The sequence below is a fragment of the Macaca nemestrina genome, chromosome 4, assembly GCF_043159975.1.
Source record: "Macaca nemestrina isolate mMacNem1 chromosome 4, mMacNem.hap1, whole genome shotgun sequence".
Classification (NCBI taxonomy): Eukaryota; Metazoa; Chordata; class Mammalia; order Primates; family Cercopithecidae; genus Macaca; species Macaca nemestrina.
Window position 1 is genome coordinate 26,036,486 of NC_092128.1, and position 27,965 is coordinate 26,064,450.

Sequence of the window (27,965 nt, forward strand, 5' to 3'; positions counted from 1 at the left end):
GGGCAGCAGCAAGAAGAATTGCCGAGCTGAAGGGGAAAAAGCCCCTTATAAGACCATCAGATCTCCTGAGAACTCACTCACTATCACGAGAATAGTACGGGGGAAACCGCCCCCGTGATTCAATTATCACCACCTGGTCCCACCCTTGACTCGTGGGGATTATTACAATTCAAGGTGAGATTTGGATGGGGACACAGCCAAACCTTATCAAAAAAGTACTGTTAGTTGAAAATCAAAGATAGATGGAGTGGTTTCTGAAACATGGGGAATCTCTGTCTCATGATTTTATGACACACGGGCAGTACAGTAAATCAGTTCTACTTGATCAATGCATGAAATCACTTGATCATTATGGCTACTAAAGGGAGACTATGTGATTCATGCCATAACTGTGGGTATTTTCAAAGTTGCATAGTTATACTGTACTTGTAAATGCTTTCTAATTATTGATGACTTGTTTTATGCCATTTTGAGTTTTTAATCTTTTCAAGCGTGCTGCTCAAAATTCTTATATTCAAAATATGTCACATAAGCACATATGCATGCACACCCACATGTGCGTGTGCACACAAACACACACACACACACACACACAGTGCTGTTTTAGGGCTTCGTTGTTTTATATGATTCTACAAACAATAATTGGTGGAAAAAGTTTTAAAGCTGATGTTCTATTATGGCTTGTCAAATACGTCTTAGTCCATATTTTCAGAATGTCTCTGTATTGATTGCACTACACATGAAGCACTTTTCAGTGATTTTAATTGGTTTGCTATAACTATGGCAACTATATGTCCTAGATTTTGCAGGATAGTCCTGATTTCAAGGACTGATTTCATTGTCTCTTTAAGTTCACAAATAATAGAGCAATTGCTTCAATTTTTGGCTCAGAAAACACCATCATTAGATCCATATTCTATTTCAGCACAGGTCATAGAATCCAAGTGCTCTACCGCGCAGCTAGCATGTTACTCAGAATTGCTGGGGAGGGGGCCGTGATGAACAGCACAATGATTAGCTTTTCTAGCTGGGGACCAAGAACAGGTCTCTCTCCTCCTTAGCCCTCATTATCATTATCCCATGTCACGTTCTTTCTATTTTTACCTTTGCTTCTCATCCATATCTTTCTACACTTCCACCAAGTAGAGCAGGGACAGTCAAGCAGTGTGCGAAGGAGTGGCAGAAGTGAGGTCACCAGGATTAGGCCTTTTCCTACTTTTTGTTTAAAGTTGGGATTGAAAAATTGGCGTATATAGAGCAAACCTTCTGTAATTTTTGTCTGTTTGAGTCATTTGAAAGTTCATTTTTATGTATTTATTTATTTTGAGACAGGGTCTCACTCTGCCACCCAGGCTGGAGTGCAGTGGCATGATCATGGCTCGCCGCAGCGTAGACCTCCTGGTTTCAGAGGATCCTTGGACTTCAGCTTCCTCAGTAGGTGAGATGACAGGTGCACATCACCAAGTAAATTTTGTGTTTTTTGTAGAGATGGGGTCTTGCCAGGTTGCCCAGGCTGGTCTTGAAGTTGCCCAGGCTGGTTGTGAACTCCTGCGCTCAAGTGATCCTCCCATTTCGGCCTCCCAAAGTGTTACAGTTGTGAGCAACTGTACCTGGCTGATTTGGAAGTTTAGGTATACATATATTTTTCTTTTTAGGGGAAGGAGATCATCAGGGATGACTGGATTTTTCCTTTCTTCCCTCTCTCCTTCTTTACCTTCTTTCTCTTTTTTCCAGCATTCATTCCAAAGATTTGATGTGGTGGGAAAGGGAAAAATCACAAAGGACAGAGGAGTTGGCAGGTAATATTGCTTAGTGATCAAGCTAAGATTTGTGAAAAACCAAATTGCTGCTCAGTGCTCGGCTCTGCATCAAAGTAAACTGCTGACATTCAATACTTAGAGTGCTGGTTTCCTGGGCAGAGACGGAAGAAAATGTGTTGCATTATTGTTGTTGATATTTGGGAAGGCTCATATGATGGGAAGATCCTCTGGTAAGGCTGTATGTGCCCCAGAACCTAGGAAGTGTTGTACGGCTGGGCCTCCAGAAGCCCAGCAGCTTAGACAGAGCCGGCCATTATAAAGACTACAGTTGCAAGGACTTTCTGAATTCTAGACATCCCTAGAAGCTTCTGGAGTCCTGGGTCTTCACATCAGTGCTCTGTATTTGTGAGGCTAAACTAATTTTTTTTTTTTTTTAGAGACAAAGTCTAACTCTGTTGCCCAGGCTAGAGTGCAGTAGTGCAATCTCAGCTCACTGCAATCTCCGCCTCCCAGGTTCAAGCGATTCTCCTGCCTCAGCCTCCCAAGTAGCTGGGATTATAGGTGCCTGCCACCAGGCCTGGCTAATTTTTGTATTTTTAGTAGAGACAGGGTTTCACCATGTTCTCCCGGCTGGTCTCAAACTCCTGATCTCAGGTGATCTGCCCACCTCAGCTTCCCAAAGTGCTGGGATTACAGGCATGAGCCACCGTGCCTGACCAAGACTAAACTAATTTTTAAGGGCTTGCTTTATGCTAGTCTCCCATTTAACTGGCTTGTATTTCACTATTACAAAGCTGCTCATGGTTTTCTTCTTTTTTTTTTCTCGTTTAAAATAAAAAAACAAACAATTTGGACTTTAATGATAAATAATTTCTATCATGTTTAAATAACTATAAATTATTTTTCAAAAAAATTTTTCATACGTTATCTTAATAACTATACATTCTTTAACAGCTTTGCTTATTTATTTAGAGACAGGGTCTTGCTCTGTTGCCCAGGCTGGAGAGCAGGGGTGCATTTATAGCTCATGGTGGCCTCCAAGTCCTGGGTTCAAGTGATCCTCTCATGTCAGCTTCCAGAATACATAAGACTACATGTGCAAACCACTATGCCTAGCTAATACTTTTTAATAGTGTTATTAATACGTAATTTACATGTCATAAAGATCATCCGTTTAAAGTGTACAATTGAATAAATTTCAGTATACTTATAGCATTGTGCAACCATCACAATCTAATTTTAGGCATTTTTATCACTCCTTCAAAAGAAACCATGTATCAATTAGAAGTTACTTTACATCTCACCCCCTCCTACCCTCTCTAAGCCTAATCTTCTTTTGTTTTCCATAGACTTGCCTATTTTGAACATTTCATTTAAATGGAATTATGCAATATGTGGCCTCTTGTGTCTGGCTTCTTTCACTTGGCATAATGATTTTGAGGTTCATCCATACTGTAGTATATATCAGTACTTTCTCCCTTTTTATTACCCAGTAATATTCCATTTTCTAGATATATTACATTTTGTTTTTCCATTCATCAATTAATGGACATTTGAGTTGTTTTTCATACTATTATAAATGGAATTGCTCTCTTTGTTTCATTTTTGGCTTGTTAATTGCCAGTGTATAGAAATACAATTAATTTTTTTTTTTTTTTGGTGATGGAGTCTCACCTGGGCTGGAGTGCAGTGGTGCCATCTCCGCTCACTGTGACCTCTGCCTCCCGGGTTCAAGCAATTCTCCTGCCTCAGCCTTCCCAGTAGCTGGGATTACAGGTGCCCACCACCATGCCTAGCTAATTCTTGCATTTTTAGTAGAGACGGGGTTTCACTATTTTGGCCGGGCTGGTCTCGAACTCCTGACCTCAGGTGATCTGCCCGACTCGGCCTCCCAAAGTGCTGAAATTACAGATGTGAGCCACTGTGCCCGGCTACAATTGATTTTTGTATGTTGATTTTGTATCCTGAAAACTTGCTGAATTTTTTTTTTAATTATTTCTAATTAGTTTTGCAGTGGATTCTGTAAGATTTTTCTATTTGTAAGATCATGTCATCTTTGAATAGAGGTAGTTTTACTTCTTCCTTTCCAGTCTGCATGCCTTTTATTTTTCTTGCAGTTTCTTCTTCCACCTATCTTTAGTTTGCCATCATTCTTCATGGTACAGACTCAGTGTTATAACTTCTCTTATTGGTATCTTTTTGTATGCTCTGAATTTTCTAGTTTAAATTTGAGAAAGTGAATACAGAGACAGAGAAAAGGGAGAAAGACACAGAGAATCTGAGTAGCTCAAGTGTTAGCTATTATTTTTCTTAGGGCAAAGCTTTGCATTCTTTTCTCTTTTCTTTCTTTCTTTCTTTTTTTTTTTTTTGAGATGGAGTCTCGCTCTGTCACCCAGGCTCGATTGCAGTGGCGCGATCTCAGCTCACAGCAAGCTGCGCCTCCCGGGTTCATGCCATTCTCCTGCCTTGGCCTCCAAAGTAGCTGGGACTACAGGCACCCGCCACCACGCCCGGCTAATTTTTTGTATTTTTAGTAGAGACGAGGTTTCACCATGTTAGCCGAGATGGTCTCGATGTCCTGATCTCGTGATCCGCCTGCCTTGGCCTCCCAAAGTGCAGGGATTACAGGCATGAGACACCGCGCCCGGCCAAAGCTTTGCATTCTAGTTCATAGGTATCTGGCTAGTAAATGCTGCCTTTGGATTAGATGACCATTAATAAGCTGTAGCCAGAAAGAAAGGAGGTCACAGGTTCGGGTAGCTCAAGAAGGGATTGCATAGACATGACTGGCCTGGAAATTGACATGGATAGAACAATATTGGTAGAGAAGGCTTTTTTTTTTTTTTTAAAGATTGCATTGAATTTTTTTTTTTTTAAACTCAGAAGGCATCTTTGTAATGTTGGTTAAAATGCATTAGGATGTCTAAAATATTTTTGGATTGTCTGTTTGATAAGACCACTTATATGTTTTTGTATCATAAACAGTGAAGGCACTCACCTATCTTCTCATGCTTAGTATTCATCATCTTTAATATATTTGGTTGAAAGAATTCTATTTAATATTCTAAGGAGATAAATATATTTAAGACAACTAGTGGTTCCTTCATCTCTCTATTCTCTCCAAGAAACACTTTCTTTGTACTTGGTTATTTTGGCAAGTGCTTGTTGAGCATATATTTTATATGGAACCTCCGATATGCCCTATATATTGGGGTAATAAGTGAGAGTGTGTTTGTGGAGGGGAGGGTCCCCCAAAAATGAAAGTCATAATTCCTGGGAGCTCTAGTTCCCAGTAGAAGAAAGAGTTAGGCTGGGCATGGTGGCACATGCCTGTAATCCCAGCACTTTGGGAGGCTGAGGCAGGAAGGTTGCTTGAGTTCAGGAGTTTGAGACCAGCCTGGGCAACATAGTGAGACTGCAGCCAAGTGTGATGGCACACACCTGTAGTCACAGCTACTGGGGAGGCTGAACTGGGAGGGATTGCTTGAACCTGGGAGGTTGAGGCTGCAGTAAGTGGTGCTTGGGTCACTGCACTCGAGCCTAGGCAACAGAGCAAGACCCTCTCTCAAAAAAACCCAAACAACAACAACAAAACAAACAAACAAACAAAAAGAAACTTGAGAACAAGTACGAAGTAGCACGTAGTCTCATAACTGCAAAGTAACATAGTAAAATTTGAAAATAATATAATGATGAGATGTAATCAACACTCTGCTACTGACCAGGGATATAGAGATTAAAAAGACATAGTTTCTGCTCTAAAGATTCATACAGTAAGGTTGGGCGCGGTAGCTCACGCCTGTAATCCCAGCACTTTGGGAGGCTGAGGCGAGCAGATCACAAGATCAGGAGATCGAGACTGTCCTGGCCAACATGGTGAAACCCTGTCTCTACTAAAAATACAAAAAAAATTAGCTGGGCGTGATGACACGCGCCTATAGTCCCAGCTACTCCGGAGGTTGAGGCAGGAGAATCGCTTGAACCTGGGAGGCGGAGGTTGTAGTGAGCCGAGATTGTGCCACTGAACTCCAGTCTGGCGACAGAACGAGACTCTATCTCAGGAAAAAAAAAAAAAGATTAATACAGTACTAGATCAGCACATAATTGGATTCATACAGTAACAGATCAGCACATAATTGAAGCTCAAAAATGTGACTCCACTGTGGATGTCTTTGGCGTAAGAGAATGCCACAGTGTGTTGTGGCCCACTGCTTTTAATGTTGAGAGGGGTTAATAGAAGAACAGTACCATCATTAACCTGATTTCTACTGAGAATCATCTGCCTCTGTAAAACTAAGGTCATATGGCTAAACTTATATGTAACAGTGTGTTTAGCAAAAAATAAATATGTAAATGGATAACCTAATAACTACGTACTGGTCTTGTAGAGGTGAAATGTTGAACTATTAATAGAAACTTTCCACAACAGATCATCTCAACTTTTCTGACGTAGTTTTAATTCCTCCACTAATTTATGCTGTCTTTGTCAATCGCTTACTTTTCTCTGCCTAACTCTATTATGGCCTAACTTATGTAACTGAACTAGTAATAGGAGACACAAAAGTGGAAAGTAAATCCTCTGCATATTTGGTGCAAATAATTTATTCTCTGAAGAAATGTATTTTCTCATTGGTTTGAAAACCACAGCACTTACAATTTTACTTTACAAAAAGAAAAAAAATACAGATACATAGTTCATGAGATAAGGGACAAGGACCAAACATACGTTCACTTTTTTTATTTTATGGCTACGACTAAAATGTCACCATTCATGTACTGCATAACAGTGTTTCAGTGAAAGAAAAAACCTCATTTCTGACGGCAGAATCATAAGATTATAACGGAGCTGGAAAATTCCTGTCGCCTAGTATTTACTACACTATGCTTTTTATCATTAGGTTAAAGTGCATTCTTTCTACTTATTAAAAAAAAGTTAACTGTAAAACAGCCTCAGGCAGGTCCTTCAGGAGGTATTACAGAAGGTGCTGTTATCACAGGAGATAGCTCCATACGTGTTATTGCCTCTGAAGACCTTTCAGTGGGACAAGATGTGAAGGTAGAAGACAGTGATACTGATGATCCTGACCCTGCGTAGGTCTCGGCTAATGCGTGTGTTTTGGTCTTAATTTTTAACAAAAATGTTTAAAAAGTAAAAAAAAATTTCAAAAATAGAAAAAAGCTTATAGAATAAGTATAGAAAGAAAGAAATATTTTTGTGCAGCTATATAGTGTCTTTGTGTTTTAAGCTGTTACTAAAGAGTCAAAAAGTCACCAAAACGAGAAGTTTATAAATTTAAGACGTTCCAGTAAGCTAAGGTTATTCTTGAAGAATGAAAATATTTGAAAATAAATTTAGCGTTGCCTAAGTGTACAGTGTTGATAAAAGGTACAGTACTGTATAGCCATGTCCCAGGCCTTCACATTCAACTCACCACTCACTCACTGACTCACCCAGGGCAACTTCCAGTCCTGTAAGCTCCATTCATGGTAAGTGCCCTATAGAAGAGTACCATCTTTTATCTTTGATTTTTTTTTTTAAATGAACTGCTTTAGAAATTCATGTGTCATCCTTGCTCTGGGGCCATGCTAATCTCTGTATTGTTCAAATTGTCCTAGATGTGTTGCCAAAGCGAGCACTTTTACACTGTTTTTTACTGTACCTTTCCTATGTTTAGATGTATTTGGATACACAAATACCACTACAGTATTTACTACAGTAACATGCTGCACATCTTTGTAGCCTAGGAGCAATAGGTTACACCAAGTAGCCCAGGTGTGTAGAAGGCTACACCATCTGGGTTTGTGTAAGTACACTCTATGATGTTTGCACAACCACAGACATCACAAAGTCACCTGACGAGGCATTTCTCAGAAGTAGTCTTCATTAAGCGACCCCATGACTGTAATGAAATGCTAAGTTTTGAGCCAGGAATTTGTGTATAGAACACTAGGAATGGCTTAATTAGGATCATGCATCTTTCTCATTAAACTGTGAGTCCCTTTGAAAGACAGATTATGTCTCTGAATTCAGTGGCCTAAATTTCTAGAATTATGTCTTCCAAAAGTTGCCCAGTCAGGCGTCTGGGGAGTCAAAACCACAACTCCCAGAATGCCGTGCTCCCTTAGCGCGCTCAGGCGCGGGGAGAGAATGTCCCAGCACCCATCGCGCCAGATCGGGACCACAGTTCCCACTACACCTAGGGACTCCGGGGAAAGCTTATCAAACACCACCTGTTGCCATAGCATCCGGGTCGGGTGAGCCAATCCGGGCGCCCTCGCCGAACAGAGGCGGGCAGTTCGCATCTTCGACCAACCTGAGGTGTCTTTGTTGTGGCGCGTGACCGGAGGAGGCGGGAGCTCAGGACCGGCGCCTTCTCCTTGCTTCTGGGGTCGTGGCCTTGCTCCCGCTGTGCGGGAAAAGAATCCAGGCCCTTCCACGCGCGTGTGGGCGCGGGGGCCCCGAAGTGCTCGTGGTTCCGCGCTAGGTCTCCGCTGGGTCAGGAACCGGAGCCATGGGTGGGACCACCAGCACCCGCCGGGTCACCTTCGAGGCGGACGAGAATGAGAACATCACCGTGGTGAAGGGCATCCGGGTGAGTGCCCGTGGACGGGCGGAGGGCCAGTGCTCGGACTCGGACCCCAAAGCCCCATCTTCCCCGGACCTGCTCAGCCTGGTTTCTCCCGTCCCGGCCCCTAGTGTTGTACGGCCAGAAGCCCAGATGTCTGGGAAGAAGCCCAGAGTTTCAAGACGTGGGACATTCATTCAGAGATAGTTGCTGGTTGTGTGCCAAGTGCTAGGCACTGCTGGGGCGGGCGGGGAATGCCAGGTTGAATTATACCCTGCAAGGGCTCACGGTCTACTCGTAACTGTACTGCTCACTTGTTGCAGGACCGTATTTGAAACTCAGTGGCTCAGTGTACCTGTCTGTGAAATGGTTCTCCAAACCCTACTTTCCCACTGTTCACACCCTGTCTCCCAGGGTGAATTGGCATTTTAAGGATTGCCTTTGTTTTGTGTCATTTAGTGCTCTCCGTCTGATAACACCCCCTCCTCCCACCCGCACCCCACACCCTGTAATCCTCCCTCCCACCTCCACAGTCTTTTCTGGCCTGCCTGGGGTGGCTTCTGGCTTCTCCCTGCTTCACTTTCTCTGATATCTCCTCTTTCCCAGGCGCCTCCTCTGTGACCTGCTGCGCCGAAGTTTTGGACTAGGCCCAGTTGCTTCAGGACTAGTGTCTGCCAGTCTGATAGGGGCTGAGATAGGTTTGCAGTTTTTCAGACCAGTAGAAGTAATGTAGTCATTTCTGACCAACGTTGCAGAGTACTTTTTTTTAATGCCCTTTGCATGCATCTGATACATAAACTGAAAACCTGGTTTTTCTCTAGGGTGTCAGTATACCAGCACTAACTTCATTAACACACTCTCCGCTGCGCCTGAATTTGGAGCCTCACATTTTTGGACGTATGATGCCTGAACCTAGTAAATAAAGCAATTTTGACTTCAGAAAGTTTTATAATAATTTATATATTTTTTTCTGTTATCAACCAGCGTAAATAAATTACATTTGTAAATTATTTTTAACAGTTGTTACCAGGAAATAAAACTTCTTAAATATTTAAAATGTTTTAAAACTTTTTCTTCTGAAACTATTACCTTGAGAATAATTTATTAAACTTTTCTTTATAGAAACTCAGACTGAACTCAGTTTTTGGTTTGTGACCAGTCTTTCTTTATATCATACTAATTAATGGTAGTACTACATTTTGTAATAAAATATCTGGGGCTGCATTCTTTGAGTTACTGTGGTTCAGTTAGTACTCTTTGGAGTAAAAAATTACTGTAAACTTTTAAGTTCTATGCAGAGATTTTAAGACTTGCCATTAGGCCTTCGGTATGCCACTCAGGGTGAAAAATAATTCAAAGACAAAGCAAAATAAGTTTTGGGTGAGAAGACATTGGTTAGAAAAAAATGTATAAATCCATATTCTTATGCTTTAGTACAGACACAGTGCTAACAGCAAACAAAATTGAAAGAATGTGGCCACAGCACAGAGATTCATATCAAACATTAGATAAGGTTGGATGGAATAACTGTGACAGCAGGGATATGTATTCTATTAAAATGGGAAAATTGTCTAAAAAACCTTTTTAAGATTTTTGTTTTTTAAAAAGAAATGTCCTTTGGTCATATAACTTGATAGCATTCTTCATTTGTTTTTCTTTCTCATATAGTACATTTTATCTGTATTGCTACAGTTCAGGCATGCTCATTTTGACCTCTGTGCTTTTCTTCAGAATATACCCTTCACCTGGAATGCCCTTGCGCTGGTCTCCATTGCTTCAAATCTCCTTTTACATGAATGTTTTGCAATCTCCCTGAGCTTCAGTTTTCTCATCTGCAAAATAATGGGACTGAGTACATCTCTCAGATCTCTGTTGTTTTCCAGTCCTGAAATCCTGTGAGTCTGGTGGCACTGTAAGTTTCTTGTAGCCTTTTGCAACTTAGCCTGTTGCAGTTTCCTGTAGAAGTGACATCCATTGAAGTATTGGGTACACAGAGGTCATTCTGATTTCTTTGAGCTCATGATAGAAAGAGTGTCAACTTATAATTAAACAGACAGTTTAAATCTCAGGTTAGATATTTATTACTTAACTTGATTGCCTGTGTGGGTTTTGTCTTGGTCTTTTGTAAATGTTTTCAGTTGATCTTAGTATTTTTCTTGGCTTGAGTTAAGCAGACATCCGTTTAAATCGCAGGTTAGGTATTTATTAGCCTGTGGCCTTTGACAACTGACTTCTTCTCGAATTATTTCCTTATGCATAAAGGGTAATACCATCACTTCCCTTGACTGGTTGTAAGAAGATGAGGTAAGGTATGTAAAGCACCTGGCACATTGTAGGTTTTCATTAAAAAGGCAGCCATTATTATAATAGGGTTCCTTTCACACGCAAAGTTATAAGAGTCTTTGAAAATGCTGTGCCGTGTAGTGGAAAGAGCATGTGCCTTGGAACCAAGCAGACCTGAGTTGGATTCTGTCTCTGCCTCTCACTAGCCCTGTGGCTCTGGACAAGTCACTTTTCATCGTGTTTCCGTATTTAGTATTTCTGGATAAAGCAGCCTACTTTGAGAATTTGACATAATGTGTATCTAGCACAGTGTCTAGTACTTTGACAGTGTTTGCACTTGTGAGTAGTAGCTGTTATTAGAGCTGTTCAAAAGAATGGACACGTGAACTTATGTGAACTTCAAATTAAAAAAAAAATAAGAGCATGTTGTGCCCCAACAGGTGTACCTAAAAGGGTATGGACTGGGAAATGGGAGTCTTGCATTACGTCCTAATTGAGGGTGTTTTTTTGTCTAGGTCTGTTGTAGATGGTTTTTATTTCTTTATATTTTTCTTGGCTTTAAACAGTCACATTGTTTCCTTCTGAGACTTGGGGAAGGATAAGAAACTGCATTCTCAGTATGTACATAAGTCATTGTTTTTAGCTTAGTTTGTTAGAACATGGTGCCGATGAGGCACCAAACTTCAGTTTTGAACTACAGTTGGGTTAGTTCAACTTGGCTGAAGAAAACTTTCCAACTTTGCCCAGTTGTCTAGCATTTATGTCATTGGTTGTAAGAAATGAACGTTTACCAAGCTTATTAATTCAACAGAGTCAGTCACTACTGGAAAACTAATTCTGTGTTCTGTTACACCGTTAAAGATAGTACAGATGGTCTCCTATTAGGATGGTTCGACTTAGAATTTTTTGACAGTGGTGTGGAAGTGACAAGCGTTCAGTAAACTCAGCTTCTGGCATTACCTTCAGCAAAATCCATTGTAAACCAAGGAGCGTCTATAATTTCATCTTCTTTTTTTTTTTTTTTCATATAATGACTTGGATTCATTCCCTTAATATAAATATGTTGGCATTTATGAACTTTCTTTGAGTTAGAGTCTCCCTGTGTTGCCCAAGCTGGTCTTAACTCCTGGGCTCAAGTTATCCTCCTGCCCCACTCTCTGGGACTACAGGCATGTGCCGCTCCACCAGGCTCAGTCATCACTTACCTTAATGTATAAAGAATAACATTTAGTGAACAACATAAGGCTTTTGGTAACTATGCTGAATATTTATTTATTTGAGATGAGTCTTGCTCTGTCGCCCAGGCTGGAGGGCAGTGGCACGATCTCAGCTCACTGCAACCTCCGCCTCCTGGGTTCAAGTGATTTCCCTACTTCAGCCTCCTGATTAGCCGGGATTACAAGCATGTGCCACCATGCCCTGCTAACTTTTTTGTATGTTTAGTAGAGGGGGGTTTCACCATGTTGGCTGGGCTGGTCTCAAACTCCTGACCTCAAGTGATCTGCCCACTTTGGCCTCCCAAAGTGCTGGGATTACAGCTGTGAGCCTCTACACCTGGCTGAATTTATTAATAGATTGTGTTTCTCTATATTGTTGAGGTCCTTAATTATCTATGAAAGGACCTACTTCAAATTTTAAGTTTAAAGTTTCTTCTCACCTACCAGGTGTTATTTTTCATGGTATTTGTAGGGTCTTGTTTTTTCCCTTTATCCTTAGCAACTGATAGCTTTTCTTTCCTCTTCCGTAAAAATAACCTGTATTTTTTGTGCCTGATTCCAACTTTGAATCTGAAACTACTCATATGGATTGGATGAAAGGTCAGTCTTTTGCCTTGCCCTCTTCCCAAGGCTAAACGAAATTCCTAGAGATGGAAAGACGAAGCATTTTCATTACTCGTATTACATGTGGTTGATAGGATTTTTGTGGGCACCTGCCGTGCCTGCTTGGAAAGTGTGCTTACAACTCAATCTTTCGCAAGTTTATCTGAAACATCAAAGCTGTGAGTGAACTCTTCTAGAGCAAATGTCAACTTCAGTGAGTATCATTTTCAAAGATATATTTATGCTTTCCAGACATAAACGAATGTCAGCAGCTGGGCCTTAAAGTTGCAAGCTGAAATTAACAGGAGCCAGTTATGGCAGTATGGATACTTAATATGGAACATAACTCATGCTTTGGGAAGTGTTGGCAGTTGAGAGACTGTAAATGAAGAGATTACTTAATATGGGATATTATTGAGGATTCTGAAGAGTATGTTATCAGAGACTACAAATTGGGTCAGCCATTGGGAGTGTTGAGGAATATTGTATAAATAATTTAGTTAAGTAGTAGATGATTCGTTTCTTTCAGCTTTAGATTCTATGAAGTTTTTGGGCTGAGTACCATCTTAAGTTGTCTAGGATTTTATAAAGGTAGAGATAATGGTTTCTACTAATGACAAATGTAAAGAAACACAAACCTAAGCTAAGAATTACATGTTTCATATATATCTATGAACATGTGTATGGGTTCCCTCTCCTCCTTTCCCTTAAGTAACTATTTGGGAGTAATTTCTCCCACGTAATAGTAGCAGTTTTTGGAGCCTATGTCTTAAAAAGGTAATTGTAAAGCAAACTAATACAGAAAATGACTTATGCTAAGTGGAAGGAGGATCAAGAGAGAAAAATGGGTCTGAGTTCTTGAATCAATTTGCTAGGACATATCTGGAAGAAGATAAGAGAAACTTCTGGAGGCAGGAAGCTGATTTGTTTGTCTCATGTGGCTCGTAACTTTACCTCTTAGAAGGGCCACTGGAGAGTTCCTCTTTTTTTACTCTCTTCCCTGGGAGTAGAAATACTTTCTGTTTGTCCATCTCACCCAATCTCCTGTTTCTGAGAAAATTCTGTCTTCTGGATTGGTGGGTGGTGTTTCTGGCATGAATTTTGGATAAGACCAAACAAGTTGGGTAGGAAGAGATGAGTGGGAAGACTGTAGGAGAGGACACTTGCCCTTTCCCCCTCTGTGGAGCACGTTGGTGTGGTGAGTACTACAAATTTAAACTTGGCAAGCTCTGTTTGCCTAAATTTGTCTTTAGGAGCAGTAGAGAATAGGGTGGACAGTCAAGTTCAGTGGGCTGAATATCGGCAGACGTGCTTCTCTTGGTTGCCTCTTATATTAGAATGGTGGTTCTTTTAGTTCGTAGAGCACTGTGGATCTGTGAGCTGTGGATTCTGGCCAGAACCATGCAATAAACCGACAATTTTGCATACAGTTGAGTAATTGATCCACGGACTACTCAGTCTGTGGACCTCAGGGTGTAATTCCCAGTGTCAATGTGTGTGGGGGTTATGTTATTTCACTATTCTTTGCTACAAATAATTTCTGTAAATTGCCCTTGGTATTTGCCTTGATGCAGATTCCAGAGATGTCTGGAAAGCAAGTATAATAGGTATAGGTTATTATATAGGAAAAGGCTTTTTCTAAAACAAGTGCCCTGTTCAGGAAAAGATGTGTTTCCTGAAGAAGATACTTTTTTTTTTTTTTTGAGACAGAATCTCGCTCTGTTGCCCAGGCTGGAGCACAGTGGTGCGATCTTGGCTCACTGCAACCTCCGCCTCCTGGGTTCAAGGGATTTTCCTGCCTCAGCTTCCCGAGTAGCTGGGACTACAGGCGCGTGCCACCACGCCTGGCTAATTTTTTGTATTTTTAGTAGAGACGGAGTTTCACCATGTTAGCCAGGATGGCCTCGATCTCCTGACCTCATGATCTGCCTGCCTCGGCCTCCCAAAGTACTGGGATTACAGGCGTGAGCCACCGCACCCAACTGCAAGTTACTTCTTACACAGAGGCTGCCATTGCAGAAACTTATGTTGTACCATCGACCCCATTTTGGGTCATTTTTCATCACAAAGATGAGTTGTTCTACAGCTACAGATTGTGTGTATAACCCTGGTCAGCATCTCTAAAGCTTGTCAGCTGCTTCACGAGTGAGTACCCCTGTTCACAGAGGAGATGAGGTGAGTGTGCAGGTCTGAACTTACTACTGCAACGGGAAGGTCAGCTCAGAGAGCATTGACTTTGAATACAGATGATAACACAGCAAGACTATTGCCTCATAACTACATTGCTGTGAGCAGACTGGGAATAGGGTAATAGTGCTTGGAGCTGGCAGAGGTGCAACTGTAGATGGCCATGGGTGCTGCTTTGGAAGGGCCTAAGGATACAGTTGTTGAATGATTGTAAGAACAAGAGAAAGGTGGACTCTCAATAAGGCAACCCTACAGTATGTTTATGAAGCCTACAGTAGGTTTAGTGTATACTCCTTTGGCGCATGCTTATAAATTGACTGAACAATAACCAAACACCCCACTGGGAAATGTTTTGAATTGATGTGAGAATTTGACATTAAGTAGCAACTTGGGACATCAGAGAAGCCTCAAAAAGAAAAAAAAGTTAACAAGAAATTAGTGATTAGGTTGAAAGAGACATTCTACTTCCACTACCCAGAGAACATAGATAGAGAAAAATGAGCACCTTCTCCACCCATACCAGGACTTAGGCAGCTGCTGCCTGCAATAGCTGTAGGCCTAGTCCTCATGCACCTTACAGAGGAGGAGTCAGTACAAGCTCAGACCTAGTTGATAAGAATGAACCAAAATGAAATAAAAAGTCCCTGTGGCTGGAGCTATATGGGTAATAGCTGTAGCAAATATTTGTGTAGTCAATTATAGTTTATGGTGCAAAAGACTAAAATCCCTCCACAAAATCTCTCGGGATAAATATTTTCACTTTTTCAGATGAAAATAGTAACTTTTCAGATGAAAGCTTATTGCTAACACTTGATTTTTGAGATTTATATATATTATATATCAGTTAAAATAGCTTTAAGATTCTAAAAATGAAAGCTCATTTTTTTCTCTTTAAGAGGAAGTGATATATTTTTATTACATGCATGGGATTGAAGGAGTATGTTATTTAATAGTAGAGCATTGGACCAGAGATTGGGAATTACTGCTTCTGGTCTTGATGCTGCCAGTAACTGAATGTTACTCAGGGTCTCTTTTTTTTTCAAGTGTAAATTGAGTCAGTCTTAGAGGGATTTTCCTAGGATGTATCTCAGCTTCGCACATGAGTTTCAGCAACATACCCAGTGGCTGTCAGTTGTTGGAAAGATGCAGCTGGCCCTGGCATTTTCAAATAGAAAGTCTTTGTGTCTTCCCAGAAGGGAGTTGTAGTTTTTTCCTTCAAAGAGCACACACAGCATTTGATCTGTAGCCTTTCTCTTTTCCATCTCACTTCCATTCTGGTTTGGGCCCTGAGATACAAGTAACAGTTCAGGTATAGGCTATTTAGTTTATTGATGTATCACAGGGCCTTGATTAGTACCTGGCCTGGGAGACATCTGTTGAATGAATGACTTAGTATATAGGAGCTTGCAGTCTAGTGGAAAGGCAGAAAGGTGAATGTGGAAAGGCTAATACCTGTTCTTTCATTGAGACTGTATTGGAAGTTTGAGAAAGGAACAGTGGGTACAAGGAATGGTAGCTTTAGGTAGGCAGGGTTGGGATGGAGTGGACAACTGGTTTGATCAGTGAAGGCTTGGATGTTTAGACTGGGTCTTGAAAGGTGACTCCGTCCCAAGGGGCCAGGAGAGAAGGCAATGTAGGCATGTGCAAAGGCAAGGAGATGGGTGTAGAACAGGATATGAAATATTAAGGAAAAAAAACTAGAATTTGAGGTTGGAGAGTTTGGCCATCACCAAATGATGAAGTCTTGAATGCTGTACAAAGAATTTGAATTTTTCTGTAAACAGACAGTAGCTATTGAAGAATTTGAAGTAGAGAGTTACCATCATCACATTTGCATTTTAGGCGGATGGTAGCAGGAATTAGGGCAGGAGAAATGGGATGAGAGAAGAGAGGAATTTGTTAAATATTTAGGGATTGATGAAGTCATGGCTAAGAATGAGAGAGAAAGAAGAGTTGAGAACAAGCCCTATGTTCGAATTTAGGAAGCTGGGTGTTTGTGGTGTCATTAATGAGGTAAGGAAGGCAGGAGAAAGAAGAGATTTGTGGCAAACGTGAGTTCAATTTTGGACACTGGGTGTGAGGTGCTTCTGGATTGCCGGAAGGAAGTTTTCATTAGACAGTTCATTGTGGAGACCGGGCTTCTGGGATATAGGTCTCAAGCTCGAGCGAATGCATTTATTAATGGAATTTATTAGTTTATCAACAGCAGTTAGAAATCAAGAGATTGGATGAGAGTACCAGTACAAGAGCATATAGAATAAGAAGAGAATAAGGGCAAAAGACAGAATGTTGGGCCCTTCAGCATTGAAGTGTAGGCAGGAGAGGGGAAGCTGCAAAAGAGATAAGATGTGGCCAGAGTCCTTGGAGAACCAGGACAGCAGGATGTCAGAAAAGCCAAGGGAGGACTTTCCAGAAGAGGGGAATGGCCAGAGGTGTTAGATGTTAAAGGTAAGCCATATAAATAAGATGTTTTATAAATATGAAATACTTAATTACGTAAATATCAAAAGTTATTTATTTGGTCATTGGTGACTTCTACCAGAGGATGTTCACTGTTGCACTGAGGGTAAAAACCAGATAGTGATGAGTTCAGGAAGTGGAAATGGGAAGAAGACCCTTGATACAGGAGGAGGATCACTCAGTGACTTGAAATGGAAATCCTAGGCTCTTCCTTGATGACTTCTGCTTTATTCCCACATCTACTCGGAGATTGGGTAGTGATGCTGAGGGATGTTTGAGTGGGATCTTGAGACTTAGACTTTTTGGGTTCGAATCCTTCCTCTGCTACTGATAAAGTATCTGATCCAGGGCCGGTTATTTAATCTGGCTATGCTTCAGTTTTTTTGCCTGTAAAATAGAGATATAAAAATATCTATCTCATAGGCCTGTGAAGGAGTAAGTAAGTAAAGTGCCTAGCTTAGTGTAGCGCCTGGCACATAATAAGCACTCAGTGAATGTTAGTATTTTAAATCCTAAATACCTTTTAAGTGTGTTCTCCCTTGGATTACCATAATAGCTTTTTTTTTTTAAAAGCTTATTAAAGTAAATTATTGTAGAGTAATTTACATGCCATGAAATTCACCTATTTTAAGTTTACATTCCAACACTTTTTTTTTTTTTTTTTTTTCTAGATAGGATCTTGCTCTGTTGCCCAAGCTGGAGCACAGTGAGTGTCATGATCACAGCTCATTGCAGCCTTGACCTCCTGGGCTCAAGCGATCCTCCCTCCTCAGCCTCCCAAGTAGCAATTCAACACTTGATAAATTTACTGAGTTGTGCAAACATCACTACAAGCCAATTTTAGAATATTTTTATCATCCCAATAAGATCTCTTGTGCCCATTTACAGTTAATCCCTATTCCCACCCCAGCTCTAGGCAACTACTTATCTCCTCTAAAGGGATGCTTTTTCTGGGTGTTTCATGTATTTCATATAAATAGAATCATTCAATGTAGGCCCTTGTGTTTGCTTCTTTCACTTAGTTTAATGATTTTTGGGTCTATCTGTGCTGTAGCGTATGTCAGAACTTCACTGCTCTTTACTGCTGAGTTGTGTTCTGTTGTATGGATATGTAAGATTTTGTTTATCCATTCACCGTAGATAGACATGTGTTTATTTCCACTCTTGCTCTTATGAATAATGCTGCTATGAACATTCCTGTGCAAGTCTTTGTGTGGACATATGCTTAATAGCTTCTTAATTGGTCCTTTAGCCTCCTTCAGGGATCCTGCTTCTGTTCTTGTCCCCCTCCAATCTGTTCTCTACACTGTAGCCAGAGTGATTTTCCTAAAGTGTTAATCTGATTGTGCCATTCCCGTGCTTCAAATCCTTCAGTAGTGCTCAGGTACCCTCAGGATCAAGTTCAAACTGTTTCAACTGAAGAGTTCACTAAGAATCCTCAAAATCCTGGAATCTATACCTTCCCTCCCCACCTTCTCTTTCACTATGCCCCCTTCCACTTTCTTGCTTCAGCCATTTATTCATATTGTTTCGTTGATTCATTCAATTAACTAGGCTTAGTGAGGCTCTGGGAATATAGCGATACGACAGCCAAATCCATGCTTTCACGGAGCTTTCTTTCTAGTGAAAGGCAAATATCAGATAGTGGTAAGTGCTATAAAGAAAATAAAAAAGGATGACGCGATAGTAACTGTGGGAATGATGACTCTCAAATCCGCAGGCCTGGGTGTTCCTCAGAGCCTCTGCTCTATTGCCAGCTGCCTACTTTATATCTCCACTTGTATGTCTGACGGTGGCAAATTCTGGTTTTCATCTGTACTTTAATGTGATTTTTCTCGCCCAGGAGCACTTTTATCCCACTGCATCTTTTCCTAACTTTTACGCATCCTTACCTTGTAAATCTTCCCTAATCCTCTGCTCCAGCCCTGTCTTCAAAGCCTGGCTACATGTGCTGCCCATTATGGTTTCTGTGTACTTCCATTACATGCTGACTCACTCAGGTAGCAGTCTTCGTGTTATATTTAAATGCCTGCTGGTTGTTTATTCTATTATGCTTTAAGCACTTGATAATTTTGAATACTCAGAATCTAGCCTAGTTTCTGGCACATAGTCGATGCATCATGAAATCTGTTGAAAGAGCGATTGTATGTGGTTAGCTTTGAACGGGAGGGAGGGGAGGGGAAAGGAACACTTTCCTTTGGGACTAGAGGGAGAGAAGGAGCTAAGGCCCATTAATGCATAAATAAGTGTGTAGGATTAGGGGAGGAAAGTTGAAGTTTAGATAGCATACATTTCCTCAGAGATTACAATTTCGTGCACAGTATAAAATGAACAGTGTAGTTATTTATAATGAACAATTAGCAGTGCATTAGAGAAAATAAAGGAGCAGTGCTGTGGTGTGCATCTTGAAATCTTAAAATTATTCTTCCTTCTGGTTTTATGGCTGTTAGATTTAGCCTAATTTCTTTAGGCCATTCGTCGTATGTATGGATATGGATGACTAAATTACTTGGATGTTACTGCATTGGTTTTCATTCTTGCTCTTTTATAATTGATTTTATTTTGATGTTGCTTTTCCAGCTTTCGGAAAATGTGATTGATCGAATGAAGGAATCCTCTCCATCTGGTTCGAAGTCTCAGCGGTATTCTGGTGCTTATGGTGCCTCAGGTATTGCTAAATTTTAATTTTAGAGTTTTTAGGAGAAAAATTATAAATGGAAAAAGTTGACTCAATAGTCAAGTTCTCTAGCATTCTGTCTTTCATTATTTGGATGTTTAGCTTTTTATAAGGAATATTAGAAGTCAATATCGGGGTTTCTTTTAAAATGTTTTGTACTAAGAATGAAACTATTTTCAAACAGTCTTTGAACATTTTGTTTTCTCTTCCCACTCCTGAATCCTCTACTAGGCTTTGGAAAATTACTTTATATCTTTTTGTATAAAATGGATTGCTTATAGGGATATTAGAGATTTAGGAATAAATATTTATTAAAAAAATTGAACTTAGAAAATATTGATTTGCTATTTTCAAATTGTGAAGTATTCCAAATGATTTTATTTTCTAATAAATTTCTTCTAAGTTTATAAAAGATTTAGTTTGTCGTAGTCAGTCTTAGTTATTGATGGAAATATGGTGGCAAATGGAATCCATAAAGAATTATTAAGCCTAATTTTATCTGTAGGTCCTGCTGATAAGAGACTTAATGCTGTTTCTTCTCCCTTTTCTCTCTCCTGCCACACTCATCTGTTTATCCAATATTTTACTAAGCACCAGCTATGTGTCCAGCACTGTTCTTGATACTGCCCAGTTGATGGATAGATATGCTATTTATTGTGAAATGGCAACAAGAAAATAATTGGGATAATTAATTTTGGATTAAGTGAGATTTTCCTGTACTTATCAGAAAGGGGAAATCTGTCTCTAGACTGTGAAATTGAGAAAGATGAGATCCTGCCCAAATGACATTCACTTGGGCCAGTTGTGACCCCCCCACCGCCTGCTTACTAATCGTTAAGTCAGTAAACATGAATTGAGCTTCTGATATGTTTAGAGGAGAGGGTACCAAGGTGAATAAGAAATAGTTCTTACCCCTTTGAAGCTTCTTGTTTAGTACTAGAGTTGAGGATTCACAGTTAATTAATGCTAGATAGAAAGTGAGCATGCCTTCCTTGTTAGAAACCCTTTTTTTGGCTTCTGGACCACACTCTTGGTTTTCCTTCCACCCTACTTGCAATCCTCAGTCCAGGGTTCTTTGCTGATTTCTACTAAGTAATCTTGTCCCAATGTACGGTTTTGAAATCTTTATCTAGATGCCTGTGACTCCCAAAATTATATCTCTAGCCCTGACCTTTCTCTGAAATTCCAGACATTATAATAGACAACTGCCTACTTGAAATCTCCCCTTACCGATTTCTCAACTTAACATATCCAAAATCAACCTTTATTTTCACCCCCAGACTTGCTTTTCTTCTCTGTCTTTCCCAGTAGATGGCACAGGTAGTCAAGCCCCTTCTTGGGGATTCATCCTTGTTTTCTTTTTTCCTTACTCCTTACATCAGACTGTTAGCTAGTCTTGTCAACTCCATTTCTAAAACATGTCTAAATATGTTCCTTTTGTATCCATCTCCTCTGCTATAGCTCCAATCCAGATAGATAACCACTGTCTTCTGCAGAAGTCTCTTAACTGGCCCCCTGCTTCCACTCCTCCGCCCTGTGCTGTGCACACAGAAGTCCTCACAATCTATTGAAGAAAAGCAAATCAGGTCAAGTTGTGTCCCAGAGGTGGCTCTCCATGGTACGTAGAATATAGTCTGAGCTGCTTCCCTGGGCTTCCATCATATATCATGACGGGTCCCTGTCTGCCTTCCAACATCATCACATTATTCATCATCTCCTATCACCCTTCCTCTACTTATTCACTGTGACTGCTATCTTCCCTAGAAGATAAGCTCCAGGGAACTTGTCCCTCATCTCTTTGTTCACAGCTGAATTCTCAGCTCCTAGGATAGTGTACCTGCTTCTTGGTAAGTGCTTATTGTTTGTTGAATTAATTTAAGGGCATTATCCATTTTAAAAGTAGCTACTTTTGTTCATTTTGGAGAGTTCTATACGTTTAATTCAGGTGACATTTATTGAATGTTTCTGTTATGCAAATAAGTAAGCCAGGTATTTTGAAAAGATGCAAAAATAGGAAAAAGTTCTTTTTTTGGCAGATAAACTACATATATAACAAGACTATAAGGGAGGTAGAAACATAGTATAAAAGAAACCTAGGAGATACTGAAATTAAGTTTATCAAATATTTTGGCTTAAGAAGATGCCTTGGCATGCAGAAACAAATGGCTGTCCAGTTTATTAAAATGCCCAACAACTGCACTTCCGGTCACTCGGGCCTTGCATATAAATACCATTGCGTACAGTGAGCACATCTCGCTGACGATAAATGTACCCTTGCTTCCTCCCCTTCCTCAAAATGGTGAATCTGTTCATATCTACATGTATGAACTTAAAATATGGAAAATGTTAAGGAAGCAAATGGTTTGTAACTTTGTAAGTACTTATGATGTGGTGTATCTTTTTGCTTATGAATATTCTATGCTATACCCATTGTTTCTGTAGTTTAATTAAAACATTTTCTTGGTGTTAAAAAAAGAATGATGATGTATGGATACATTTAAAATCGGAATTTGTTCTAAAGTATGATTCGTTGTAGGTAGATTTTTTTTCCTACCTCCTATATTAAGGAATGAGGGTGATGATGATGATGATTCATTCAATATACTGAAGTAATATCAGATGACACTTAAACAAAATTTATTACGTGGTAGGTACTCTTCTAAATCCTGTGTATGTCTTATCTCATTTCATCGTTATAACCCTAGGAAGAAGGACCTGTGATAACCCATTTTACGTAGAAGGAAACTGACACTTGAAGTGATTAATTATTTTGCCCAAAGTCACACAGCTGGTGAGCAAAGGAGATGAGAGTTACATTCAAGTTTGTCTGACTCCAGAGCAAATGCTGTTAACCACTTTGTCTTATTTTAATTTGAATGACATCTTGCTTTAGAAAGGATATGACAGAAACTAGTTGGAACAAAGGAGCTGCTTTTTAGTGATGTTCTGCTTGAATTAAGGAAAGAACCTGTTGTCTATAAGTGATTGTTGGTTGTTCTCAATTTTTCCCATATTGACTCTCAAATAGTGAGTGGAAGGAGAGAAAATGTTTTCTTTCTTGGGTTGTTTTGACACCTTGAGAGAGTGGGGATGGGTCAGGAGGTTTTCTGTGAGTTCTGTGGTGTGTCTGGCCTGAAGAGCATGACACCGATGTGAAGAGCTCTGGCTTTGCTGAGGGACCCATCCCTTCTCACTCCCCATTTGAAATGACTGATGAATTCTGTGGTCCATGACCAGCTGTGACCAGCCTGGGCACTGAAAGCTCTTAGAATGCCATCTTGTGGGCTGGGTTTGGTGGCTCATGCCTGTAATCCCATCACTTTGGGAGGTCGAAGTGGGCGGATCACCTGAGGTCAGGAGTTTGGGACCAGCCTGCCTAACATGGTGAATCCCTATCTCTACTAAAAATACAAAAAATAGCTGGGCGTGGTGGCACATGCCTGTAATCCCAGCTACTCGGGAGACAGGCATGAGAATCGATTGAATCTGGGAGGTGTAGGTTGCAGTGAGCCGAGATTGCTCCGTTGCACTTCAGCCTGGGCAACAGAGTGAGACTCCATCTCAAAAAAAAAAAAAGTATGCCATCTTGTGTTTTAGTGGTCAGGCTAGAACTACACTCTCCAAATGGAAGCCACTAGTCACATGTGACTCTTAAAAGTTAAGTGAAAATTAAGTCAATGATCAAATGAAAACTTCAGCTCCCAAGTTGCACTCATCACACTTTATGCTCAGTAACCGCATGTGGCTTGTGACTACCATATTGGACAGTGCAGATATAGGACATTTCTGTTATTGCAGACAGTTGTGTTGCATAGCTCTGATCTAGAATACACCAGTGCTTTTTATTTTCTGTCTGCACCATGATGTGAAAAGGACTCAACAAGGGTCATAGGACAGGTTCTTTGAGTACATGGTTTCTCTCACCCATTCCAACCTAACCCAAAAAAGAATTAAGATTTAGCATGCTATTTTGAAATGATCTTGCTTTAGGTTAAGAATGCAATTCGACTACCTGTAAATTAACAAAGATTTATTCTTCTTAGAATTAAAAAAATTGATTTATAAAAGCAGGAAGCCTGAAAATTTATGTTCTGTTCTGAGTTGGTCTCATTTAGGGGTTTTAGTTAGTACTCAATAATAGATTTCTTACGATTTAAAATTTAGATGTGTTATGAAATAATTTTTCAAGCCTACAAAAATGTATTGATAAAAGTGTCACTCGCCTTTTTTACATTTTTCAGTATGAAGTAAATTATATATTAAATGTGAGTTGAATTTTAAGTATTTATTACAAAGCCTTCTTTCTCACAGGACTCTTAGTCATACCAGCCCTAGGCTATTCGTATGTGTGAATATAGGGCAGTGTATTTGATGAACTGAGAGCCCTAGGATTTCTGTGTATAGGAACTCAATTTTGTCATAAAAATAGTTTTGAGAATACATTTTATACTGTAAGAAGGTGGGTTCCTCTAAAGACTTTACTGAAACTTTTTTTCATAAAAAATATAATTTTTTTGCTAAACCTTGAACCAGATCAATGGCTCGTTGCAATAAATATTTGCATGTAAAGCTGTTTGGGTAAAATAATACACTGTGTGACACACAGCAGATTGTAATGCCACTTTAATAAATGAATGTGCTCTAAAGAACTTAACTGTGTCCTTGCTGCCTCAAATTTTCTGCTGCGTTATCTCAACTATATTGGTTTGCTTTTACACCAGATAATTTTCTTCTTAGGCTGACATAAGGAGATGTCATTGCATGTAGTTATAAACTTACCTTTTCATTAACATCTTGCATCTTTTGATTTTTAAAAATCAATTTTGGGTATTGATTGTTTCCTTTCCAACCTGATCTTTTAGTTTTTTTGGCTTATAATGAGGTCAGACCTCTCATGGTTGACCCTACCGCTGAAGAAACTATCCCCAAATCAATACGAAGAAACAGACAGGAAATGATATTAGGAGACATTTTGTTGTTTTCGTAAACTACTGGCAACCAGATAAAAATGATGAATCTGGAAAAAAATAAGACAAATGACCTAACTTTTATTATTGTCCTCACTGTAGAAGTTTCTCTAAATTTCTCGTCATTGTGAAAAATAACAAAGATTTGCCAGTTTGTGTTAAGTATATCACTGAGATCACTAAGTATTTGGCAGCCTTAACAAATTGCAGGAAACCAATTTGAGCAGGAAATAGCACAGCCTAAACTAAACAGCCAATTTTGGGAAATAGATTCATCTATAAGTTCTGTGTATTTTTCTCCCGGAATCTGGCCCTCCTAGTTATTTTAAAACAGCTCTTTAAGGCTCATTTAGAGATAACACTGTAGGGAGAGTTCAGAGAAAATAAGCTTATTCCTTTGACTCGAGTTACAAGAACTGAACGTCTAGGTTTCCAACTTTTAATATGTGAAACTTTGTCGATGCCTGTGTCTCAATTCTGTACTTTTTTTGTGGGCCATAATGGATGATTTGCCTGACTGTTCCTAATGGTAAGAAACGTAATTGCTGTTGAATTAAAGGCATTAAATCTAATTCTCTAAGTCATCATATTCTGCTCTGAAAAAGAAATCTGCCAACAGTCTAGGGTTGAAGAACTTCATGGTTAGTCCCATCAGTCAACAAGTGGTAGCATTGCCACCATCTTTGACCTTCAAGGAATTACTAGTTTGGTCTAAGCATATTTAATGTTACAGTGTAGTGAATGAGTACTAGTTTAGTTGCCTTCTCTGTTAGAATGAATACGTGAGTGAGATAGAATGTATAAGAGGTGTGGAAAGTGCTTTAGAAATTCAGACAAAGAGCATCAGGAGCTTTGGCAGGCAGGCCTGGCATCAGGGGAAGTGAACTTGAGCCAAACTTGAGGCTAAGGAGGACGGGAGGGGGGTTAGAGTAGAAGGTAATCCTGGTAGAGTTAGCACACAGACCAGATTAATTCAGATAAAGGTTTCTTGTAGGGTCTCATGGGTGGGTAGGTTGAAGTCAATCAGTTTAATTCTATCCTATAGGGCCTGGGCAGCTACGGAGGTGTTCCATCTCATTTTAGGATGCAAGACTGGAAAGTTACATTAGTTGTGCCTTCAGATATACCCAGATATTAGTAACATTTTTATTCTTAAAAATATAGTGCTGGTTTTCTTATTGATATTTTTATATCCAATAAACAAATCAGAGTGGTAAGAATATGTATTTTCTGCGATAGTACTAAATAAAGTCATTTTCATCTTCGGTTTAGTAAAGAAGCAGCCCCATAAGCATTTTTGTTTGACCGTAATTGGCCCTATTGCAAAAATAAATAAATAAACAAATAAATAAATAAAGTTGCCCTCAACTGCGTGAGACAGCGTGGCAGTCTAGGGTGTAACGGATGAGTTCTGAGCAGGGAAGGTGAATGAAGCAAGTGGATCCTTGGAAGGATAAGGTAAAGAAAGGATGTTAGTTGGAAACTAGCAATCAGGAAGGTCAGCTGCTGCCTGGTCTAGGAAGAGTGGCAGGGCAGAGGAGGACTTGGCTGGACATGGTAACTACGGCTCCATGGATGGGTAGTGGCAGTCCTGGACTCACGCTTCAGTACTTTCTCCCCAGGCCGAGGGCACCTTTTCTCTGTGCTACTTGATTCCTCTCTATGTTGGATTTATTTTTAAGAATCCAGAAAACCTTTAGGCTGACTTTATTTCAAAATTGAGAGGAGGGCATAGAAAACTTCCTTTCTTGTCATTAGCAATGTGGTTTGTATTCCGTGGTATTTTGGAATGGTCAAAAGGGAGTCACATGAAGAAAGTGCTTCAGTGGGAGAGGGAATGAACTAGAGATAAAGCTTGGTAGGTTCTGAAATGTCAGTGAGTCACACCTTCCGATCGTTTTCTGTGACTAGGAACTTCCGCCCATTGATTTCCTAGTTAATGGATTAACCACTGGCTTCAGCTGCTTTTTATTGTGTCTTCAGAGGTCCCTGCCCTTGTGACTGCAGCAGCATAATTTACTTTGCATTGGTGCTTCTAGGTGGTATGAAGTCAGGTGGGCTGGACACTGCCTACTTGCCCCTAAGTTACTAGAAAGAAGCAGCTGTTTTGTTAGGTATGTTGTATAATGTAGATTAGAAATATAGTAATGTCGTAGAGTCACAGTACTCAGGAGCTGGAAATTAACTCAGGAGTTACGACCCAGTAATTTCAATGACAGCAGGGAAAAAAGATGCTGTTTTAAAGAAGCTCCCCAGTTTTGCTGCCGTAGATCCTGGACACTAACTTTAAATGCAATTACGGGCTGGTGGATTGTATTTTCTCACAGAACAAGTGTTGTTACTTGGCATAACCAAGCAAATCATGGGTGTCACCAAAACTATATTAAGAAAACTAGGTAAAACAGTGATATAAATTTTGTAATCACGCTTCAAGATTTATAAAATAAAATACGGCATTGGTTATTCAAGCAAAACTAATAGAATATAAAGCATAGGACATATACATAGAAATACTATTTTTGATTTACATTTCATACATTTGTTGTAAACAATATTAACAATATTTTTGCCTTTCTTGTAATTTGACAGACTTGAGAGCATCATCTGGATGGCCCATATCTCTTGTAATAAGTTGTCCAAGGGAGTTTCAAGTGTGCATTTTCCTATTGCAAGCAGAGAGATTCAAAATCAATCCATTGACTTTCCAGCTGTCAGCCAAATAGTAGGTTATTGTTGATGATGATGATGTTTTCCCTTGTTAAGAAAAAAAAAAAAAATTCTAAAAAGTAAGGTCTGATCCAGCATTTCACTTCTTCCCTTTACCCTCTTCTGCCTGCCTGGTTTATTCAGAGTCACTCCTATAGTGCTCTGTATTAGGCCAAATCAGTGCTACCAGGGAACAGTAAGTGCTTTTAAGTCCCCCTGTTAAACCTTCTCTGCCCCCAGGGCTACTTGACACTTTGTTGACAGCTGTCACTGTACTTGAGTGTTCCTTGAAAAGCCTGGGGAACCCATGTGGATCATTATAGTAAGGATCTCCATGTCACCCAATTGCTATGGCATGCTTATGACAATATTCTGGTTCTGTATGCCCTGCTTCCCCTGAATGAGCGGTTAATTGAAATATGGGTTTTAATTAGCCAGCATCAAATGATTGGAGCTTGAAATTACTTTCAGTTCCAGGGTAGTCATGATAACTCACATTACTATAAAGATACAAGGTGTTTGGAACATCTCACAGCTTG

General features: G+C 39.9%; 1 protein-coding gene and 1 non-coding gene across 3 annotated transcripts in view; one reads left to right on the top strand and one right to left on the bottom strand.

Moving 5' to 3' along the window:
* Positions 1-7,293: 7,293 nt before the first annotated feature.
* LOC112424869 (U6 spliceosomal RNA) lies at positions 7,294-7,397 on the bottom strand. The gene has a single exon (XR_003015807.1). It is a non-coding gene; the product is annotated as a U6 spliceosomal RNA (small nuclear RNA).
* Positions 7,398-8,106: 709 nt separating this feature from the next.
* Positions 8,107-27,965, top strand: part of LOC105471361 (coiled-coil-helix-coiled-coil-helix domain containing 3) — a 295,451-nt gene continuing 275,592 nt past the window's right edge. The window contains exons 1-2 of one of the 2 annotated variants that reach the window (XM_011723814.2): positions 8,107-8,353; positions 19,657-19,744. In XM_011723814.2, the coding sequence (XP_011722116.2) occupies positions 8,273-8,353; positions 19,657-19,744 (169 nt within the window). In that variant the 5' untranslated portion in view covers positions 8,107-8,272. The remainder of the gene's footprint in view (positions 8,354-19,656; positions 19,745-27,965) is intronic. The other variant, XM_011723815.2, reaches the window with a different exon arrangement.